The sequence below is a fragment of the Canis aureus genome, chromosome 4 (assembly GCF_053574225.1).
Source record: "Canis aureus isolate CA01 chromosome 4, VMU_Caureus_v.1.0, whole genome shotgun sequence".
Classification (NCBI taxonomy): Eukaryota; Metazoa; Chordata; class Mammalia; order Carnivora; family Canidae; genus Canis; species Canis aureus.
Window position 1 is genome coordinate 53221096 of NC_135614.1, and position 17396 is coordinate 53238491.

At 38.2% G+C, this 17396-nt stretch overlaps 1 protein-coding gene across 14 annotated transcripts in view; it reads left to right on the forward strand.

The window, feature by feature from the left end:
* Nucleotides 1-17396, forward strand: part of EBF1 (EBF transcription factor 1) — a 392209-nt gene that overhangs the window by 11659 nt on the left and 363154 nt on the right. For all 14 annotated transcript variants that reach the window (XM_077895685.1, XM_077895690.1, XM_077895687.1 and 11 more), the window contains one exon: nucleotides 9430-9503. In XM_077895685.1, the coding sequence (XP_077751811.1) occupies nucleotides 9430-9503 (74 nt within the window). The remainder of the gene's footprint in view (nucleotides 1-9429; nucleotides 9504-17396) is intronic.

Consider the following 17396-nt stretch of genomic DNA (forward strand, 5'->3'; position numbering starts at 1 on the left):
CATAAGATGCTGGAAGTTTTAAAATCTACTCAGCAAGAACCTTTCAATAATAGCTAATTTTGATTGTTAGGTCTCATATTTCATTGTGAACCAAGTAGAAAACATGAGGGTGTGAAATGTAGTTTTAAAAATAATAAATAAATACCTATTGAAATCTATTTCAAGTTATGTCCTTAAAATATTTGACTTTCTTGAAGATTTATTTCTTGGTTGATTGGTCGGAGTAAATTCACATTTATACTTTTAGTCTTGGTCTTATTTTCTTTACTCATTTTGATTATTACATAGGATAATTCTCTTTCATTTGGACACATTGGATTTTGTTAAAAAAATTTTTTTCCCTGCCAAGCAGAAACACAAAAGCCTGATTTCAGTAACTTTTTTTCTTTTTCTTTTTTTTTTTTTTTTACTGTATGAAAACAAAAATGTCTTAAGTGGAGTTTTGTTTTAAAAAATTGTCTTTGATACCCTAGATATCTTTTCCTGCCATTCTCATCAGAGGAAAGAAAACAGGGGAGGAGGAGGGAGAAAGTATGAACTCAAATACATATTCCATATGCATTTATTAGAAATTACTTTTTAAAAGATAAAAAATCCCCACAAATCAGTGTGAAAGGCTTGTCTACTTGTGCAACATTGATCACTTAAATATGAAATCATAGGCAGCACTATGAAACAAACAATTGTAAGGAGTGCAAAACTAGGACACGTTTGAAGTGATTAACTGCTTTCAAAACTTTTAGACCCCTTAAACAACAAATGCCACCAGAACTGATTTTCCCATTATGAAATGAACTGACTTTACACAGTCTCATATGGTGGAGGAATTATCTTGATTTTTATAAAGCAATACATCAAATATCATTTTACTAATGAAGTCATAGAGCTTAAGGAAAAATGACAGCATAGGGCATTCTTTGACTGCCTGGTATTATAAATTCTATCAATTGGAAGTGGGGGCCTAGAACAAGATTTAGTTTATTTTTAATAATAACAGGTATGAGAAAGTCATTTGCCATAATATGACATCTCAGTAAAAGTTACAATTATAAATGTATGCAATTGTGTATTTTGATGGGGAGGGACCTGAAAAAGGTTTAAATGGTTATCTGAATTTGTTCTAAAAATATCAAAAGAAAGGGATTTCTTTTCTGAGGCATACCTGTTTGCTTTCATAATAACGGTCTAATGCCTTCTGTGTAGGTTTCACTTTGAAAGGCAATCCCTGCCCATTATCTGTTTGTTGATTATGTGCTGTAAGAGTTTGGGAAGTAGGTTAGCTTCTTGTATACACCGTTAATATAATAGTCTTAAAAAAGCAGATCAGTGTGAAGAAGCATAACTTTTCCTGGCTTTGACATAATTATTATATTTTAGTCTTAATGAGTAAAACAGCAGATTCTCATCTAGCTTGAAATTACTGTGATTTAAAATTGTTTAAATTTCATATTTTCATTAAGTATACAGTGGCCTGGCCCCTTGAATCTGGAATCAGAAGTAAGGCTTGACATTAGCTGACTGATTAAATAGTTAAAATTTTGTTTCCCCTGTGAAATTCTTCCAGATAGACTCAGGATTTTGATATTTAGAGTACAAAATAGGATAATTTGAGTGAAGTTATCATAAAATTTTGGAGGGAATACCTAGCCAAAGTTCAAGTGTCTTCTCTTAGCTGCTTGTTTGTAACATTTTTCATATCAGAGATGCAGCTTTATGTGTGTGATGTCTTATCTTGGACTCAGAAGTTGGGGTTAAAACTCAAAGAGAATCTTTGGCAAGCAAAATCCAAAACTATCTGTGCACTCAATATTTTTATAGAATGTTCCTGAACTTGAGTGGAGTTAGCAGCATTGAAATCAAACAGAAATGTACTCAATCAACCAAGATGTATTGGCATGACACAGTATTTCACACCTTTTCAAAGTGTCTCATTACACTACCTTGGGTAATGACTCTTAATTTTGGACTCAAGCAGGAAAGATGAAGTTTTATTATAAGTGAATGTATAAGGATCCGAGCACCCTTATCCCAATGCCTCTCTCATAAAACACAAAGGATGTGACGATATTTAAAAAATTCATCCACCAACTAGAAAATGAGAGGCTTGCTTTTGGGAAGGGTTGTTCAAAACCAAGTTTAGCCGGACTAAAAATAGGTTGTTTTTGTGTCATTGCTGTTTTTGGTATTCCATTAGTGAGCATGCAAAAAGGCCTGTAGGATCCAGAAGTTTATGGTTGTTGCATTCAGAAACAATATCTACTGCAGAAGCTCAAATGAACCCAGTGGGGAGAGGTCTGATGTTTAATGTGCCTCATTTCAGACTTTCATGTAGTATTTGAAATATGATTACGTTCTGTGATTGCTTAGGTGGGTTAACATTAAATAATTAAAAAAAAAAAAGCCTTTAACTTATCTTCTCTCCTACCATCTTGCTTTAAAAAAAGTGACTTTTCTTATAATTTAGAGAAAGAGTACTAAGTTCCATAAAGTTATCAAAAACAAAGTATTCCTGCCCACAGACAGAAGCTCTTTTTTTGGAAAGGGAAAAATAACGGTCACATAATCCTTGTCGAGTATGGGCTTGAAGGTAGATGATGTGGTAAGGGGACCCTAAAAAGTGGAAAGCATAGTGGGAAGTCCAAAGTACGATGATCAGAAATGCTGTCCTATTTCTCTTACAAGCTAATCTTCTTTATGTATTTGTTTTGTTGTTCCCGGTACTTTAAGTTATTGATGCAAGCACATTTCTTCCTATTGATTGTTTCATTATATCCTGCCACAGCTACGTAGATTTGATTAACAACCCTTTCAGTTCATGGTTCTTCATTGGTAGATAAACACATTTTTAGTATATCAATAAGTTCCAAAGGAATTCAAGAGGCCAGCCGAGAGATTCTTTCCTACATTTGGAAAAACCTACAAACAGAAAAAGACAGGGCAGGTTTAGAGTCAGGAGCCACCTTGTAGCAGCTTTCTCTCTCCTTTGGTAACATGTCAAAAATGCAGGTGATTTAAATTTCCTTGCACATAGAGGAATGAAGAAGTTTGGAATTTTTATGCATGATCAGGACCTGTGTTTGGGAAAATGTAAACTCATCACAGTGGAAAATGTGTTGTTTGGAGTCTGGGGGTGAAAACAAAGCTGATGGTTTTGGAGAGATTGCCGGAGCCAGATGGCCTAGTACTTCCCCAGTCTGGCGGCCCAACTGCTCCCTCCTGGATAATATACAGCCATTTGTTCGGGGATATTTACGCTAGAGCTGTTTCCATGTGAATGTTTGAACAGCATTAAAAACGAACATATTAGTAGTGATGCATTTATCGAACTCAGATGACTACACCAATAGTCTGTTCTTACGTCTTTCCTTATAATGCTGAGGAGCGAAGGAGTGTTTGGATGTGGGTGAATTGTTTATATAGTTGTTGAGCAAGAATGATTTGATCTCAGAGTAATTAAAATATGTAAGCATTTGGAATAAAACTAATGGAAATAATGATAACACCTACCTTGAAGCTCTTTTGTGACAATTAAATGAATTCATACATGTGAAGTGCTTAGAATAGTGACTGGCACATATTAAGTGCTTAATAAATTAGCTGCTTTTATTATTTTATTATTATTATTATTGTCCCATTGGGTTGACAAAGCCAGCTGTATCTACTAATATAGATGTAAATGTAGTTATCATATGAGTGAAATATCTCTTACTACTGTTAGAAAAAGAAATACCATGTGGGATTGTTAGAGTGATTCAGTTTTTATCTCGGTGCTTGAATAATATCGGGGATTTTATTTCTTTGAGACATTAAAGATGTATTCTAAAGCTAACTGCTTTCGATACACATTCTCTTTTTATTCAGGACTGTGATGTAACTGAACAGCATACTGAATATGATATCATTCCTTTGCAACTTTGAATTCAGTTCTGAAAACAGGCCTTCTTAGCTGCTAAGCTGAAATTACATCTTTATAATTTGTTCACCAGTAGCCCAGCTGCTAATTGAAGCAAAATAATTTTTTATTTTATCCCACTATTAATGTTGGATTGCTGTTTGACACAATTGTTTATGAAATGTCAGATTTGTAGTGTTTTCTTTGGCACAGGTTAATTTTTAACTAGGGCTCCTTCACCTACTGGAAATTTCTGGGATCACATAAGCTACCACTTTTTTTTTCCCTTAATGACAAGTAATATAACTTGGTGGTTGAATGCAATGATTAATATTATAGTACATTGATATTGTAGGTGTTCATATTATTTTTTGATTCGTTCCAATTCTTGGTAATTTGCTACCAAAGGCTTGTTGACAGTCTGTATTTAGAGGATATTTTACTTCTGTTTGAAGGAGGTACTTTGTACATTCATGAACTTATTTTTGAAGGTGACAAATTCGGTTTGGCCTTTATTCTGTATGTAGAAAAAGAAGTAAAATTTTCAAGGTTACTCTCTTTTACTTAAATGGAAAATTAGGAGTTTTTGATAATTATGAATCACCCATCTCTCTCTTTTCTCTCTTTCTTTCCATCTTTTTTCTTTCCTTCCCTCCTACCCTCCCTCTCTCACTCTCTCCTTCCTCCCTCCCTCCCTCCCTTCCTTCTTTCCTTCCTTCCTTCTTTCCTTCTTTCCTTCTTTCCTTTCTTCCTTCCCTCCCACCTTCCTTCTAATGATGACATGTAATCTATTGTTTGGTTGTAAACCAAAAAAAGGCTTCTCATGAAAACATTTGTTCCTAAAATGCTTTTGGGTTTTGAAGAACTAAAGTCAAAACTATTTTCCTCACCCTCTTTGTTTTGGCATAGAACAAAAAGAGTTAAACTATTAGAAGAGTAAACAAAGAAGAGGCTTGCTTAATTCTCTGTATTTCCTTTGGCATCCTATTGAAGTGTGATCCTGGTGCGTGTTCACTGTGTATTTTTCATTTTTTCTGTGTGGTCTTTATCCATATTAAGTTTCAATTAACTTTTAAGACCCAGTGATATCCTAGAAAATCAGGGATGAATCACACTTTACAAGATGCTATCTAAAACAGTGGCAAACTGAGGCAGATTTTCTCCATTAATTGATTTATTCCTTTTCAAAGGCTGAATAGGTGGATTTATAATTGGGAATTTGAAATTAATGGCATTTTAGTCTTTCCCAGTAAAACTTCGGGCACTGCTGTTGCATAAGGGTATGAAAGTTTAACAATTCCCATTTTTTCCTCATTTTTGTTCATTATGAAAAAGTATTCTAAAAAAATCCTCAGTCTGAAAATTAATGAGGTGTTATAAATCCTTGGATATTTTCTTTCTGCTTCTTACAACAGGACATTAGGGAAAGGGGAAAGAGGGCCAGTATGTCAGGAAACTAAATCTGCTCCACATAGGTCAAGTTTTGACAACTTCATTATCAATTTCACCAGGTTTTTAAAGTTAAGTTGAAGCTAGTGCTGTTTATTCTTTTAGTTTTCTTCCTGCACAAGTATTTCTGCCACCTTCCGGGATTTACTTGCCATTGGCAGAATTAAGGTCAATATCGTTTTCTGCTTGATACTGTATTTTTTATTTCTTAGGTGAAAACCTGCACTTGCTTTGCCATCAGTTCATTTATTTAAATAATATATTTCATATGCTTTCCCTCCCCCTCCTGCCCATGTCTGTAACAGGCCTCTGGTCCTTACTCCTGATAAACACATTGATTTATTTAAACCACTGTTGTCTTTGTCGCTCTCACAACAGACTACCTTCCTCACAGTGAGCAGACACATGATTTACTATGGAGGATGAAAATAAAATAAGCCTTCTTCTTCGTGTTCCATTGTCTGGGCCCTAAACCAGCTGTCTATTAAAATGGTTTCACTTAAAATAGTCAATGCTGTTTATATGCTTCTGTGATCTCCCAGCTGATCCAGTCCCAGCAAGCTTTATTCACACCCCACAGAGACACATATTTAAATTAGTAAGAAAAGCAGAAACTTCTAAGTTGGTATAAGAAGCTCCTTTTCCTTTTAGGCTTAAAGTCTGGGTTTGCTGAACTGTGAACCCATCTTGACGTGTGTACAAAATGTAGATGGTAGAAAGTTGATGTGTGGCTCTCAGTTGTGTGTGTAAGCTGCAGGGAAAGCCTAGTGACATTTTTCAAAAGTCTGTCTTACTAAAGACACTCTGCTTCAGATATACTCAGCAAAACAAATTTATCATATTTTACCATTTTGGATCTCATTAGAATATTGATTTCTTGGCTCATATCTTTTATATGATATTGTATGTGTGTGTGTGTGTGTGTGTGTGTGTGTTAAGAAGGCTTTTCAGTGACAAATATTGCATCAGTGAGGTCAGAGGTAGATCTGCCTGTGAATGAGGTCCACTCTTTAACTAATTCTGTTATACTAATGTTCTAATTTATTGTACTTCCAGGATTTTAGTTCTACTTCATAGGAGAATGAAAAGACTCCCCGTTTCTCTTACTTTTATTTCAGAAATCATAGAAGTAGCACTTCTTTCCCTGTGTTTATGTGCTAAAAAATATTGCTCTGTTGAGGCATCAAAAAGAGGGATGGCAGAAACTTTATGCTTCCACTCCTCTCTAGAATTCCCAACTATTTCTGAGCAAATCTGAACTCATGCTTTTATTTTTCTATGCTTGATTTAGAGGAGTCTCCATTTTGATTCTGCTGCCAGAAGTGAACTGGCAGCTTGGCATTTAGTAAAGAGGTGCATTACAGAGGTGCTGGGCCTTCAACAAATGATATTCAGTCACTAAAGATAAAAACCTGGGATCCCTGGGCATCCATGGGTCATCTACTGTTTAGGGCAGTGGTGAGCATATCTGCACTGTGGCATGTCTTTCATTGAATATCACCATGGATATCACTGGTTTTGGTGGAATCAGCAGCCTCAACAAAAATAATATCATCTAGAAAGAATCAAGGTGAGAAGGCTGATATAACTGAAACACATTCCTCTTAAAAAAACCAAACCTTTTTTTTTTTTTTTTTTTTTTTTTACAGGAAGGAAAACCCTACCATATCTGTGGATATATTTATCAAGTTACTTGTATCAGTTTAGTATAACAAAAAACTGAAATTGAAACAGAGGGTTATTGGGATATTAAGAGACTATCCCAAACATGTAGTGATAATAGGATGTCACAAAAATGCATGATTAAAATTTTTAATAAAAAAAAATTTTTTTTAATCACCATGTTTGATACCTAATCGGTTCCTTACAGTTATTTCTTTGATTTGAGCAGTGATTGGAATAAATAAAGCAGACAGATAAAATTTTTGGCTTTCAAAATGTTTTTGATTTACTCTGCATTTTCTTGAATAAAGCAACTTCTTGGGTATTTGAAAAGGTCTCTTAAGAATACAGGAAATAATCATCAGTGGATGCTGACACTTGTGGATGAAAATTTTAGGCATCATATGATATTACCATAATGGAGATGATCTCTTCAAGAGGATGGTTATGCATTACATAAAGTGAAGTAGTAATCTCATAGTGGGGAAATCTGACTATGATCTCTAGTGGATGGCAGTCACCACCTTAACCAAATGGTTAGAGTTTACTGCCAGTAATGGAACTAGTTGACAGTGTGATCTGATATACTGGGAAGAACCCAGAATCACATCTGTGGCATTCTGGCCCTGAATCGTGTAACTTTAGTCTAAGTCTGAGGAAACATCAGACAAACCCAAACTGAGGATACTGTACAAAAGAACTGGCTTACCGTCTTTAACAATGTCAACACCATTAACTCGACTCAGGAACGTTCTATATTAAAGGAAACAGCACAACTGAATGCAGTGATTGGTACTGGATTTTTAAAATCATGTATGTATGTATGTATGTATGCATGCAATGAAGGACATTATTGGGTAATTGGTAAATGTCAGTAAAGTCTGTAGATTAGCTTATGGTATATCAGTGCTAATTTTCTAATTCAGATACTTGTACTGTGGTTATGGAAGAGAATTCTTCATTTTAAGGAAAATATATGCTGAAGTATTTAAAATATGTCTGCAGTATACTTATAAACAGTTTAGGAAAAAATAGGAAAGAATAAATGGTTTTAGTGAAGTGTAAACATTTGAGGGAGCTGATTAAGGAGTATCTTGTAATTCTTTATATATTCTTGCAGCTTTCCTGTAAGTCTAAAATTATGTCAAAATAAAATGTTAAAAAATACAAGGTTATGATAGACTAACCATAAAAAATGGTTTTGACAGCTAGTGAAAGGTTTTCTCCTTATACAAGTACTTTACATCATGTTTTTATTTGTTGCAATTTTTGTTCTGTAATGGAATTAGATATTATACCCAGAGCCTGCTCTAGAGTCTGCCCACACTGTGTCTTCTAAAAGTCCCAGGTTTATAAACAAAGCACATTAAAGCCAACTACAAGAAGGTCACCACAGCATCTCTATGTACTAAATAAAGATAGTCTCTGGTTAATTTAAATAGTTTTGCCACCAAGAAATTGAGAGTTATCTGAATGTGTGAAAGTAATTTTATTAATAATTTGAAGCAGTGTTTGTATCATGCACTGATAGAGTGTTAAGCTAGTTAAAATGTATCCTGATGTAGAGCGTTACTCTACCAATAGCTGTGTTTTTCTCTGGCCCAGGTATTAGCCTGTAAATATTCCAGGAGGCTGCCATCTCAGGGAAACTTCAGGGTGATTTTAAGCAAAATGTTTGTATGCACATTACTAAAAACAGACAAAGACATACTGGCTGATGAGGTAGTTTGGAGTCCAAATTTTGGGAGTCAGATGTAATTCTTCTCAGTTTAGGGAGATAACTCCATGGCTTAAGCCCACACACACACAGCATATGCCGGCGCGTATTACTGTTTGGGTGGGTGTACACCCTGGAGAGCACATGTTTTCAGCCTGTAGGCGGGAAGAAGGATTTTCCCTGATTGATGAATCATCTCAAAGAAGACACAGTTAGTGAACGGACTCGTTAACCATACCCCCACTTGTTTTTTGCTACTCATCTCTAGAACAGTAAATGCTGGGGCTGGAAGTAGTAAAATGAAGTGACAAATGCATGTTTAGATGTCAAATCCACGTGCTTTTCTGTATTTTAAATCACTGGCATCTGAATCTGCTAAACCTTCTGGGTTTTTCTACCTTCAATGATTAGGTTTATCTTATTCTGAATTGAAAGGAAAATTGTGGTTGTCTTGACAACAGAAGTTCATCTCACTTACTGATCCAAAGGTGTGCGTCATAGTAATGTAGTTTACGGGACAGAGAGGAACATATGCCCTCTACTTGATTTGAGTTGATCCTTAACAATGTATCTTGAAATAGCTCAGTGAGGCAGCTCCAGAGAGCTAATTGGCTCTCAGCAATGTTGAAGTGGTCAAGTACTCAATTGTTAATAGTTTGTTCTCTTTACTTAGTTCCATTTTTAGCTCAAATCATGCCTTTGTTTTCAGGCCATAGTGTATGAAGGCCAAGACAAGAACCCAGAAATGTGCCGAGTCTTGCTCACACATGAGATCATGTGCAGGTAAGAAAAACCTTGTTCTCTCCCTTTAATTAGCAGAGAGAAGATGAGTTCGCATCTCAAATCTAGGTGAGCTCAGGATTATTTAGGGGTATATACCTTACTTGTATTAGATAATTTAAAAAGAACTGTTAAACACGAGTATTGGTAGTAAAGTGTCACAGACATCTCAGTAGTTCTTGACTATCAGATTTCATACTGAAAGACATATATTTCCATTTTGATATCACACTTTTAATGGGCACAAAGCAGTGCCCTCCCCTTCTTCCTTTCAATCAAACAAAATACAGTATATCCTTTTAGTGTTAATATATGTGCTCAACTGCATTGCTAGTAAAATGAGTAAGAGTTCTATTGATGTCAGCAAAGCCTCTGTTTGGATAAGACTTGAAAGTTATAGTTCCCCTTTTTAATTCTCCCACTTGAAAATGTGACCGTCGGTGCAAAGGCATCATTCCTCCTTAAGTCAAGCGTGGGTTTTTCCCCCTTGCATCTGATCTCTCATCTTAGTGACCCAGTATAGAACTGTGACAGCGTAGTTAATATTTTTCAGTGGCAGTGAGCTTTTAGAAGGTTGGCAGATGTTTACACCTGAAAGTTATAAAAATTCATGTCACCCACAAATGAGTGTATTTATTTTGCCTGTAATCAGACATAAGCCACGCATTTGAAAATAAGAGCAGACCAAATTCACTTTCATGGCCTCAGCCAGTCCTCCACATGTGAGAGAGTAGACCAGAAAACAGCCTTTAAACTTGCAGTATAGGATTCTCCTTCTTCATAAAATAACACCAGCATAAAATAACACCTGATATATTCTGAGTAATTGGACAAAGCATGAAGATGCCACTATGCATCAGGGAAAGGCTACTAATTGCTTTGTTAGCCATGCAGGCTCTCCCTGGCACAAAGTATGCTTGGCTCCTGACTATTACTGACCAGTCGTTTTAGGCTTCAGCTGCCACTTCGGCATGGGTGGGCTTTATCTGCAGCTCATGGACTTATGGGGAAAGCAGTCTTAAAACTCCACAGGTGGGAATAAAGTAAAAAGGGCTTAGTGTGTTTTCTTACTGAAATCCCAAATATTAACTTCAATATCTGTTATTATGGATGCATGTAAAATTATTATTTTTCTTTTTAAAGAGCATACTTTCAATAGATTATTCCAGATTCCTCAGGTGTTGGACAAGTTTTCACTTCAGTGATTTGTAAAACTTGTCAATTATTCCATGAACAGGTAGCTTTTCCTTGCCTTTAAAACAGTAGCACAACCCAAAAATATGGTCATCAGTTTCTTAGAAGATATTATTAGATAAAAATAAGTGTTGTACCATATACAGCAATTGTACAGTTAAAGCTGAGTTACACTTTTCAGAATTAAATGAGTAAAATCATTTTGAAAAGCATTTAAAAAATGACCTCCTTTGTATTACTGTTTTTCTGATCATATCTCTATTTTAGCTTCCTGCAATTAGCATGTCATTAGAATGAATTTTCCATGTTCTGTTATATGTGGTTCTGGCAAATAGGGGACAGACAGGAAGATGGATCTCCAACAATAGGCCAACTAATGTCTATGTATCATAGATTTGCATCTCATATCTGTACATGTTTGGACTGTGCTAGAAATAATTCTGTTCTTGAAATACTTAAAGATATATTATGCCTTTCACACACAAGCCTACCCTCTATTAGTGCAGTTTATATTTTTCTTGTTCTTAAAATTCATTGGTCCAAAGTACTTTATTATGCTGGTTGGCGTGCTTCACTGCTGATGTTCTTTCTATTTTTCAGAAACATAAAAATAGCAAAAATAAAATTCTCAAGCCACTGAAGGCAAATGATGATGTTTGTACTGTGTGGCTAAGAGGGAAAAGCCATATTCAAAATGTCATCCTGCTAATGTTACAGATTACGGTTTTCCTGGCTGCCTATAGATGTGTAAGGGGTACTGTTTGTTTACCAGGCCGCCATGACCCTATTACACAAACCTGTCATCTATTGTGTGGCTAACAGTCTTTTAAATTGCAAATCTGATGCTCTTTAGGGGGCTTTAGGAAAAAAATTCTCACTTTCCACACCATCCTATTTCTCTTGATTTCTTGCCTGTTGTAAGTGGAAGTTGGGATGTGCTGAATTTGCACCAGGGGTGCAAATGCAGGCTCAATTATAAGCATAAAATTAGAGTCTGTTCACCATTAATCAGCCTGGCTAATTGCTATGCACCACCATTAGCCATATGGTGTGAAAGACAGCTTGCTCTCCCCAAGATGAAATTTCTTCATTGCAGACATGAAATAGTGAGGGCCTTGGATTTTAAAATAGCTTGTTTTAGATATTTAATTTCTAAACAACTTTCTGCAGTGCTTTCTATCAAGGCTAACGGCACAATAAAACTTTGCATTTATGTCACAAAAGCTGTATATTTATAGTACATTGGAGCTATGGTAAAGGAGACACAGAGAATTTAGATCGACAAGAAAGAGCTTGGATGATTCTGTTTTGTTGCAGGCAAAGAAAAAAGAAAAAGAAAAAAACAACAACAACAACAAAAAACACCAGGGAGTTGTGTCTCAGGTGGTTGCAAATTAAAAAAAAAATTATTTTATTCTGTTGAGAGGGTAACCCCATTGCATGAGCTGGCTTAAGGATTTACTGCCATTAGATTATAATTACTGCCTCTCTTTGAGACAAAACCTCTTTGACTTGATGACATAGAACTCTTTTTGTGGGATTCTGGGAGAGTTTCTGCATTTCTGATAGTTTGGAATCTATCATACCAATTATCATTATATTTTGCTAATACTTAGTCGTTAAATTCTTTAAAAAATATGCCCCCCCTCCGAAGGATTTTGTAAAGTGGGAGTCTATAAGGGATTTGATTATACGTGCATCTCAATATCCTGTGTTTAAATGTAAATGGAAAATAAGAAATATGCTTGGTGGGTGAGCCCTAGTCCCCAGCCCTCCAGGCAGGCCAAAATGATTTTCTCCTTATCTAGTGCACAGGACGATTGCAGAGGATAGGTGCTCTGTTGAGCAAGGCATTCTTTTTCCATTAGCAGTGCCCAGCCTCTTGGGGGCCTGTGCGTTCCCAGGGCAAGCCTGGCCCCTTGAAATAGTCTTTTCTTTCTTCCTCTTTTGCTAACTTGTTCTGGTTTTGTCCTTCAGATTTCTACTTAAGTATGGGTTCTTCAGCAAAGCATCCCTGGCCCTGGGCCTGAGTTATGTCCCCTTGCTTTGCACTCCTATTATATCCTATGCTTTTCCTTCATAGCACTTAGCACGTTGGAACCGTATGTCCAGGGCCTGTCCTCCTTTGCTTAACTAAGAGCTCCCTGAAGGCAGAGAAGTCACTCAGCTTTCGTCTCTGCTTTAATTGTCCTATGTGTGAAATGGGGGGAAAATGTGACTTCTCTCATAGGGTGGTTGTTAAGCTTAAATGCTATAACCCCCATAAATATTTAGCATAGTCAGTACTGAGTGTCTGTTGTTACTCCTGATAGGAATAGCAGTAGTATTAGCAGTAGCATCAACAGAAGCGGGAGTAGTACCAGTGGCAGCAATATCTGCAGTGTCTAGCTAAGTACCTGGTACATAGTGGCTCAGAGTGAAAGATGATAAGTGAACACTGAAGGGAAGTGAGGTGCCCTCTACAGCATTTACATACCTTGTTCATTGGGTATGGTGGTTAAGGATATTTTCATTCATTCTTGTAGTACCTGCTATGTGCAAAGCACTGTGGAATGCAGAGCCAAAGGACTGGTCCGGTAGTAGGAGTGGTTACAGATCAGCCCAGGAGATGAGATCCGTAGGCAGATGACCAGACTGCAATGTAGACAGGGTTGTCTGTGATGAGGGGTGAAGCGAGGGACTGTGGTTGTTCAGAGAAGGGAGGATGTACCTGATGGTGGATAGTGGCCACAGGAATGAGGAGGAGGGTGAGATAGGACAGGAATTTTAGAGGGTGTATAAAGAAGTGTTTGGGCCTGTTTGTTGGTGGTCTGGCACGATTTCTCTGGGGATAGGATTGCAGGTGGGCAGGCTGAGGCTTAGAGCTGGGGAGAGAGTAAGGGTAAAAGAAAGATAACCAGCATCAGAGACATCTTTTCCCAACAGTGGATTTGAAGCTATAGGCTTACATGGGATTGGAAAGGGTAGGAGAATAGAAAGAGTAGAGGCCACGGGTATATTCTTGGGGAGTGGTAATATTTAGCAAGGAGGCAGGGTGTTCAAGAATTAGAAAAGGGAGCATTGGGTGGCTCAGTGGTTAAGCATCTGCCTTCGGCTCAGATCATGATCCCAGGGTCCTGAGATGGAGTCCTGCATTGGGTTCCCCACAGGGAGACTGCTTCTTTTTCTGCCTGTATCTCTACACCTCTCTGTGTGTCTCATGAATAAATAAAATCTTTAAAAAAATTTAAAAATAAAGGAAACATTAAAAAAAGAATTAGGAGAAAGAACATTGAGCATCCAGGGCATAGAAGTGAAAGGAAAGGTATTTCCAAGATGCGGAGCCATCCATATGATAAGTCCTGGGAAATCCAGATGGATTTGCACAGAGAAAAGCACCAGAAAGTCACTGGTGAACTTTGAAAAAGGATATTCAAGTAGGTGCTGAGGCCTGGCAGCCAGATTTTGTGGGATTAGATGGCAAGGAATGATGGCGACTCTGGTGAGGAGAAAGGTAGGCGGTGAAGAAACGAATTCAAGAGAAAAGGAGAAAAAAAAATTTTTTTTAAGATAGTGGGAAAACTTGACCTCTAGGTTACAAAGGGAAAGAGTGAACCTATCCTTATCACTATTAATCAAACTATTCAGATAATTCATGTATCTCAGTCTGTAGCCATTTGGGCTAAACAGGAAAGATAATTTTGTTTTCTGCTGTAAAGCTTAGAGATTGAGGTGATCCTTTTCTCTAGTTGAGAGAGCCTCTACTTCTAGGAAGAGATGCCATGTCTCTAAGATGAGGATCTGCAGGTCCTGTGACGGGGAAGCATATAAATGTTGCTTGCCCTGATTTAGGAAGCTGTGTGTCAGCTCCCTGGAGATATGCCACCTTGTGTTAGCTGCTAAGGGGGAAGCTCATACGTTGGCTTTGCCCTGGGTGTGCAGAATTATCTGGGAGATGCACCATCCTGCTGGGGAAAAAGGAGGCTATATTTGAGTCCACAGTGTTTGTAGATACTGGGTACTGGATACCCACTCCTGTGACCCATGCCACATTGCCATCCTGCCTCTTGAGTTGCAGGTTGAGAAGGGATGTGAAATAGTGGGCTTCCTGCTCTATGACAAAGTCAATCAGGAAACTCTGAGCCCCCTGATAGATGCCCACTTTGGGGGTCAAATGCCAGGTCTGTGCCTGGTACAGTAAGAGCCAAAGAAATAGTTTTCAGTGGATGAAGGTCCATCTGTCATGCAGTGATGAGGACATAATTGTCACTGCTATTTCTTTCATTGACACAATAAATTTCCCTTAAAGAGGTTTCAGGTCTCTTGTTCCATGTACTGTATTGTTTCAGCCTGAGTGTTCTGCCTTAAACAGGAGCTAATCTGTTCTCCTTTCAGCCTGTCCTCTTTGGTTAATGCCTGTCTTGTGTGTGATGGAGGTAGTGCCTACCTTTCTTGATCCTTCTGAGTTCAGTAGAAGGAACTAGGAGGCACTAGGTTTAGAGAAGAGATGAAAGAGAAGGGCGAGAAAGACTGTCATGGGGAGGAAGGGCTAGTTCCTGCTCAGGGTGGCTTTGGGCTCGGAACTAGGGAGCTGCATGTGGGGGCAGGCACTGGGGAGAGCAGATGTCAGTTCAGCCTAACGGAAGACATTTGTTCCCCAACTTGATTGATTGGTTGATTTTCAATTTTTTAGTAGGAAAGTAATATTGCAATACAAAGCAGAAGACTGGGGGCAGGGCAAGATGGCGGAAGAGTAGGGTCCCCAAGTCACCTGTCCCCACCAACTTACAAAGCAGAAGACTACAGAAGTGTGGAAATAAAATATATCCCCTCCATTCCTCCCTGCTTCTTATTCTACTCCCTACAGGTGACTTCTTTGAAGTTTCTATTCATTTATTCAAAACCTATTTCCTGAGGGTCTGCTGCTGTGCCCTGGGCTTTGTTCTAGTTGCTGGGAGTATGGGGGTGGACAAAACCATCTAGGACCTTTTCCTCATGGAGAGGCAGACAGCATAGGAGGAAGCAAATAAATATAAAATATGATGTGATGAGTGCTAGGGAGAAAAGTGAGACAGGATGAAGGAGAGCTCTGGGGGCAGTCAATCAGGGAAGGGCTTGCATAGAGATTTGAGTGAAGTGAGGGGTGAACTGGCTTGTGGCCAATTCTCTCTTCCTCTCCTCTTCCCCTTTCTCTTTCACTCTTTCCTTTTTTACTCCCAGAATTAGGACCATACCATACATACTATTTAGCAACTTGGCTTTCTTTATTCATAATTTGATTTTGACTTCTTTCCATGAGAGTGTATAAAAACCCACCTTCATCTTTTTAATGCTGTACATAATTCCATATATACATGTATATACACACATATATGTATACACACATATATGTGCAATATCTATGTCTTTTTAAAGCAGGGCTCATTCTGTAGACACTATTCTGTCACCACTCCAGGTGCAGAGTAGAGCCCAAGGCTCCCATTTGGGGAATGATGGCCATGTGATGCAGGAACATAACCCCACCCAGAGATAGGAAACCTGATGGGGGGCCATGTTTATACTTTGCCTAAAGTTTTCTTTTCGTAGGTGTTAAGTGACCTTCAGCCCCTTGATTTTGTTTTCTCTTCTTTCCTTCATTACCTCCTTTTATTACTGCTCCATCTTTCCCCTCTACACTTCTGTTCTTCACATCTGCGTTTCCCAGGGGTCCCTTGGGGCACAGCAGAGAGAAGTGGTTCTCATTTATGCTGTGCTTCAAATCATCTGGTTGTGCTCAAGGGCATTTTTATTTTAAGGGGATGAAGAAAGTGTTTAAGTCAAAGGACAAATCTCAGGCCTTGTGTGGCACTTGCTTGGGAGAGGTGGTTTGATGCATGGGGTGGGATGGGAGTGAACCTTCCTTCCATCAGCAGTGCCTGATCAGAGGGTCAGCTTGGCTTCCTCTACCCGTCACCTTCCTATTTTCTTGGGCCGTATTTCCCCTAGTACCTTACATCATTCTTGAAGTCATTCGATCAATCAATCAATCAATCAATCAATATTTGAGCGTCCCCATTCTATTTCAGGTCTTACAGTACTCATTAGGTAAATAAAATTGACAGTTTCTTCCTTTATGAAGCATCTGGATTAGTAGGGGAGGAGGTTGAGAGTAGAAGGAGAGTAACAACACAGAAACACTTATGTAAGAATAATTTGCATTGTGTTACATGCCATGTTACATTGTGTTGCAAGGGAAAACCAGGAAGAGCCTAAAGGATGTCAGGGACAGCCTCCCTGGATAGAGAGTGTAGAGGCTGAGACCTGAATAGGAAGTAGAGGCTGGTCAACTAGGGAGGGGTTTGAGGAAGAACAGGCCAGGTTGGGAGACCTGCCCAGGCCTGGGCACAAGGTCAGCCTGAGTGAGGCCTATCAGAGAGACTGGCCAGTGGGGTTGGAGGTTGGCAAGTCAGAGGAGAGTGACAGGAGGCTGGGAGGTGGTCTGACATCATGTCATGCCATAGATCTATTCTAAGTGCTATGGGAAGCCATGAAAAGGTTTTGGTTGGTGAAGTGACACAGTCCCATTGACATTTTGAAAAGATCACTCTGGCTGTTATAGGAAGTAAAGAGTGGAGGCAGCAAGGCTAGATGGGAGGCCACTGCAGTAGTCCAAGTGAAGAATGAGAGTGACATGGATGAGGGTGATGGCAATGAGGAGAGAGAACCAGACATGACATATAGATT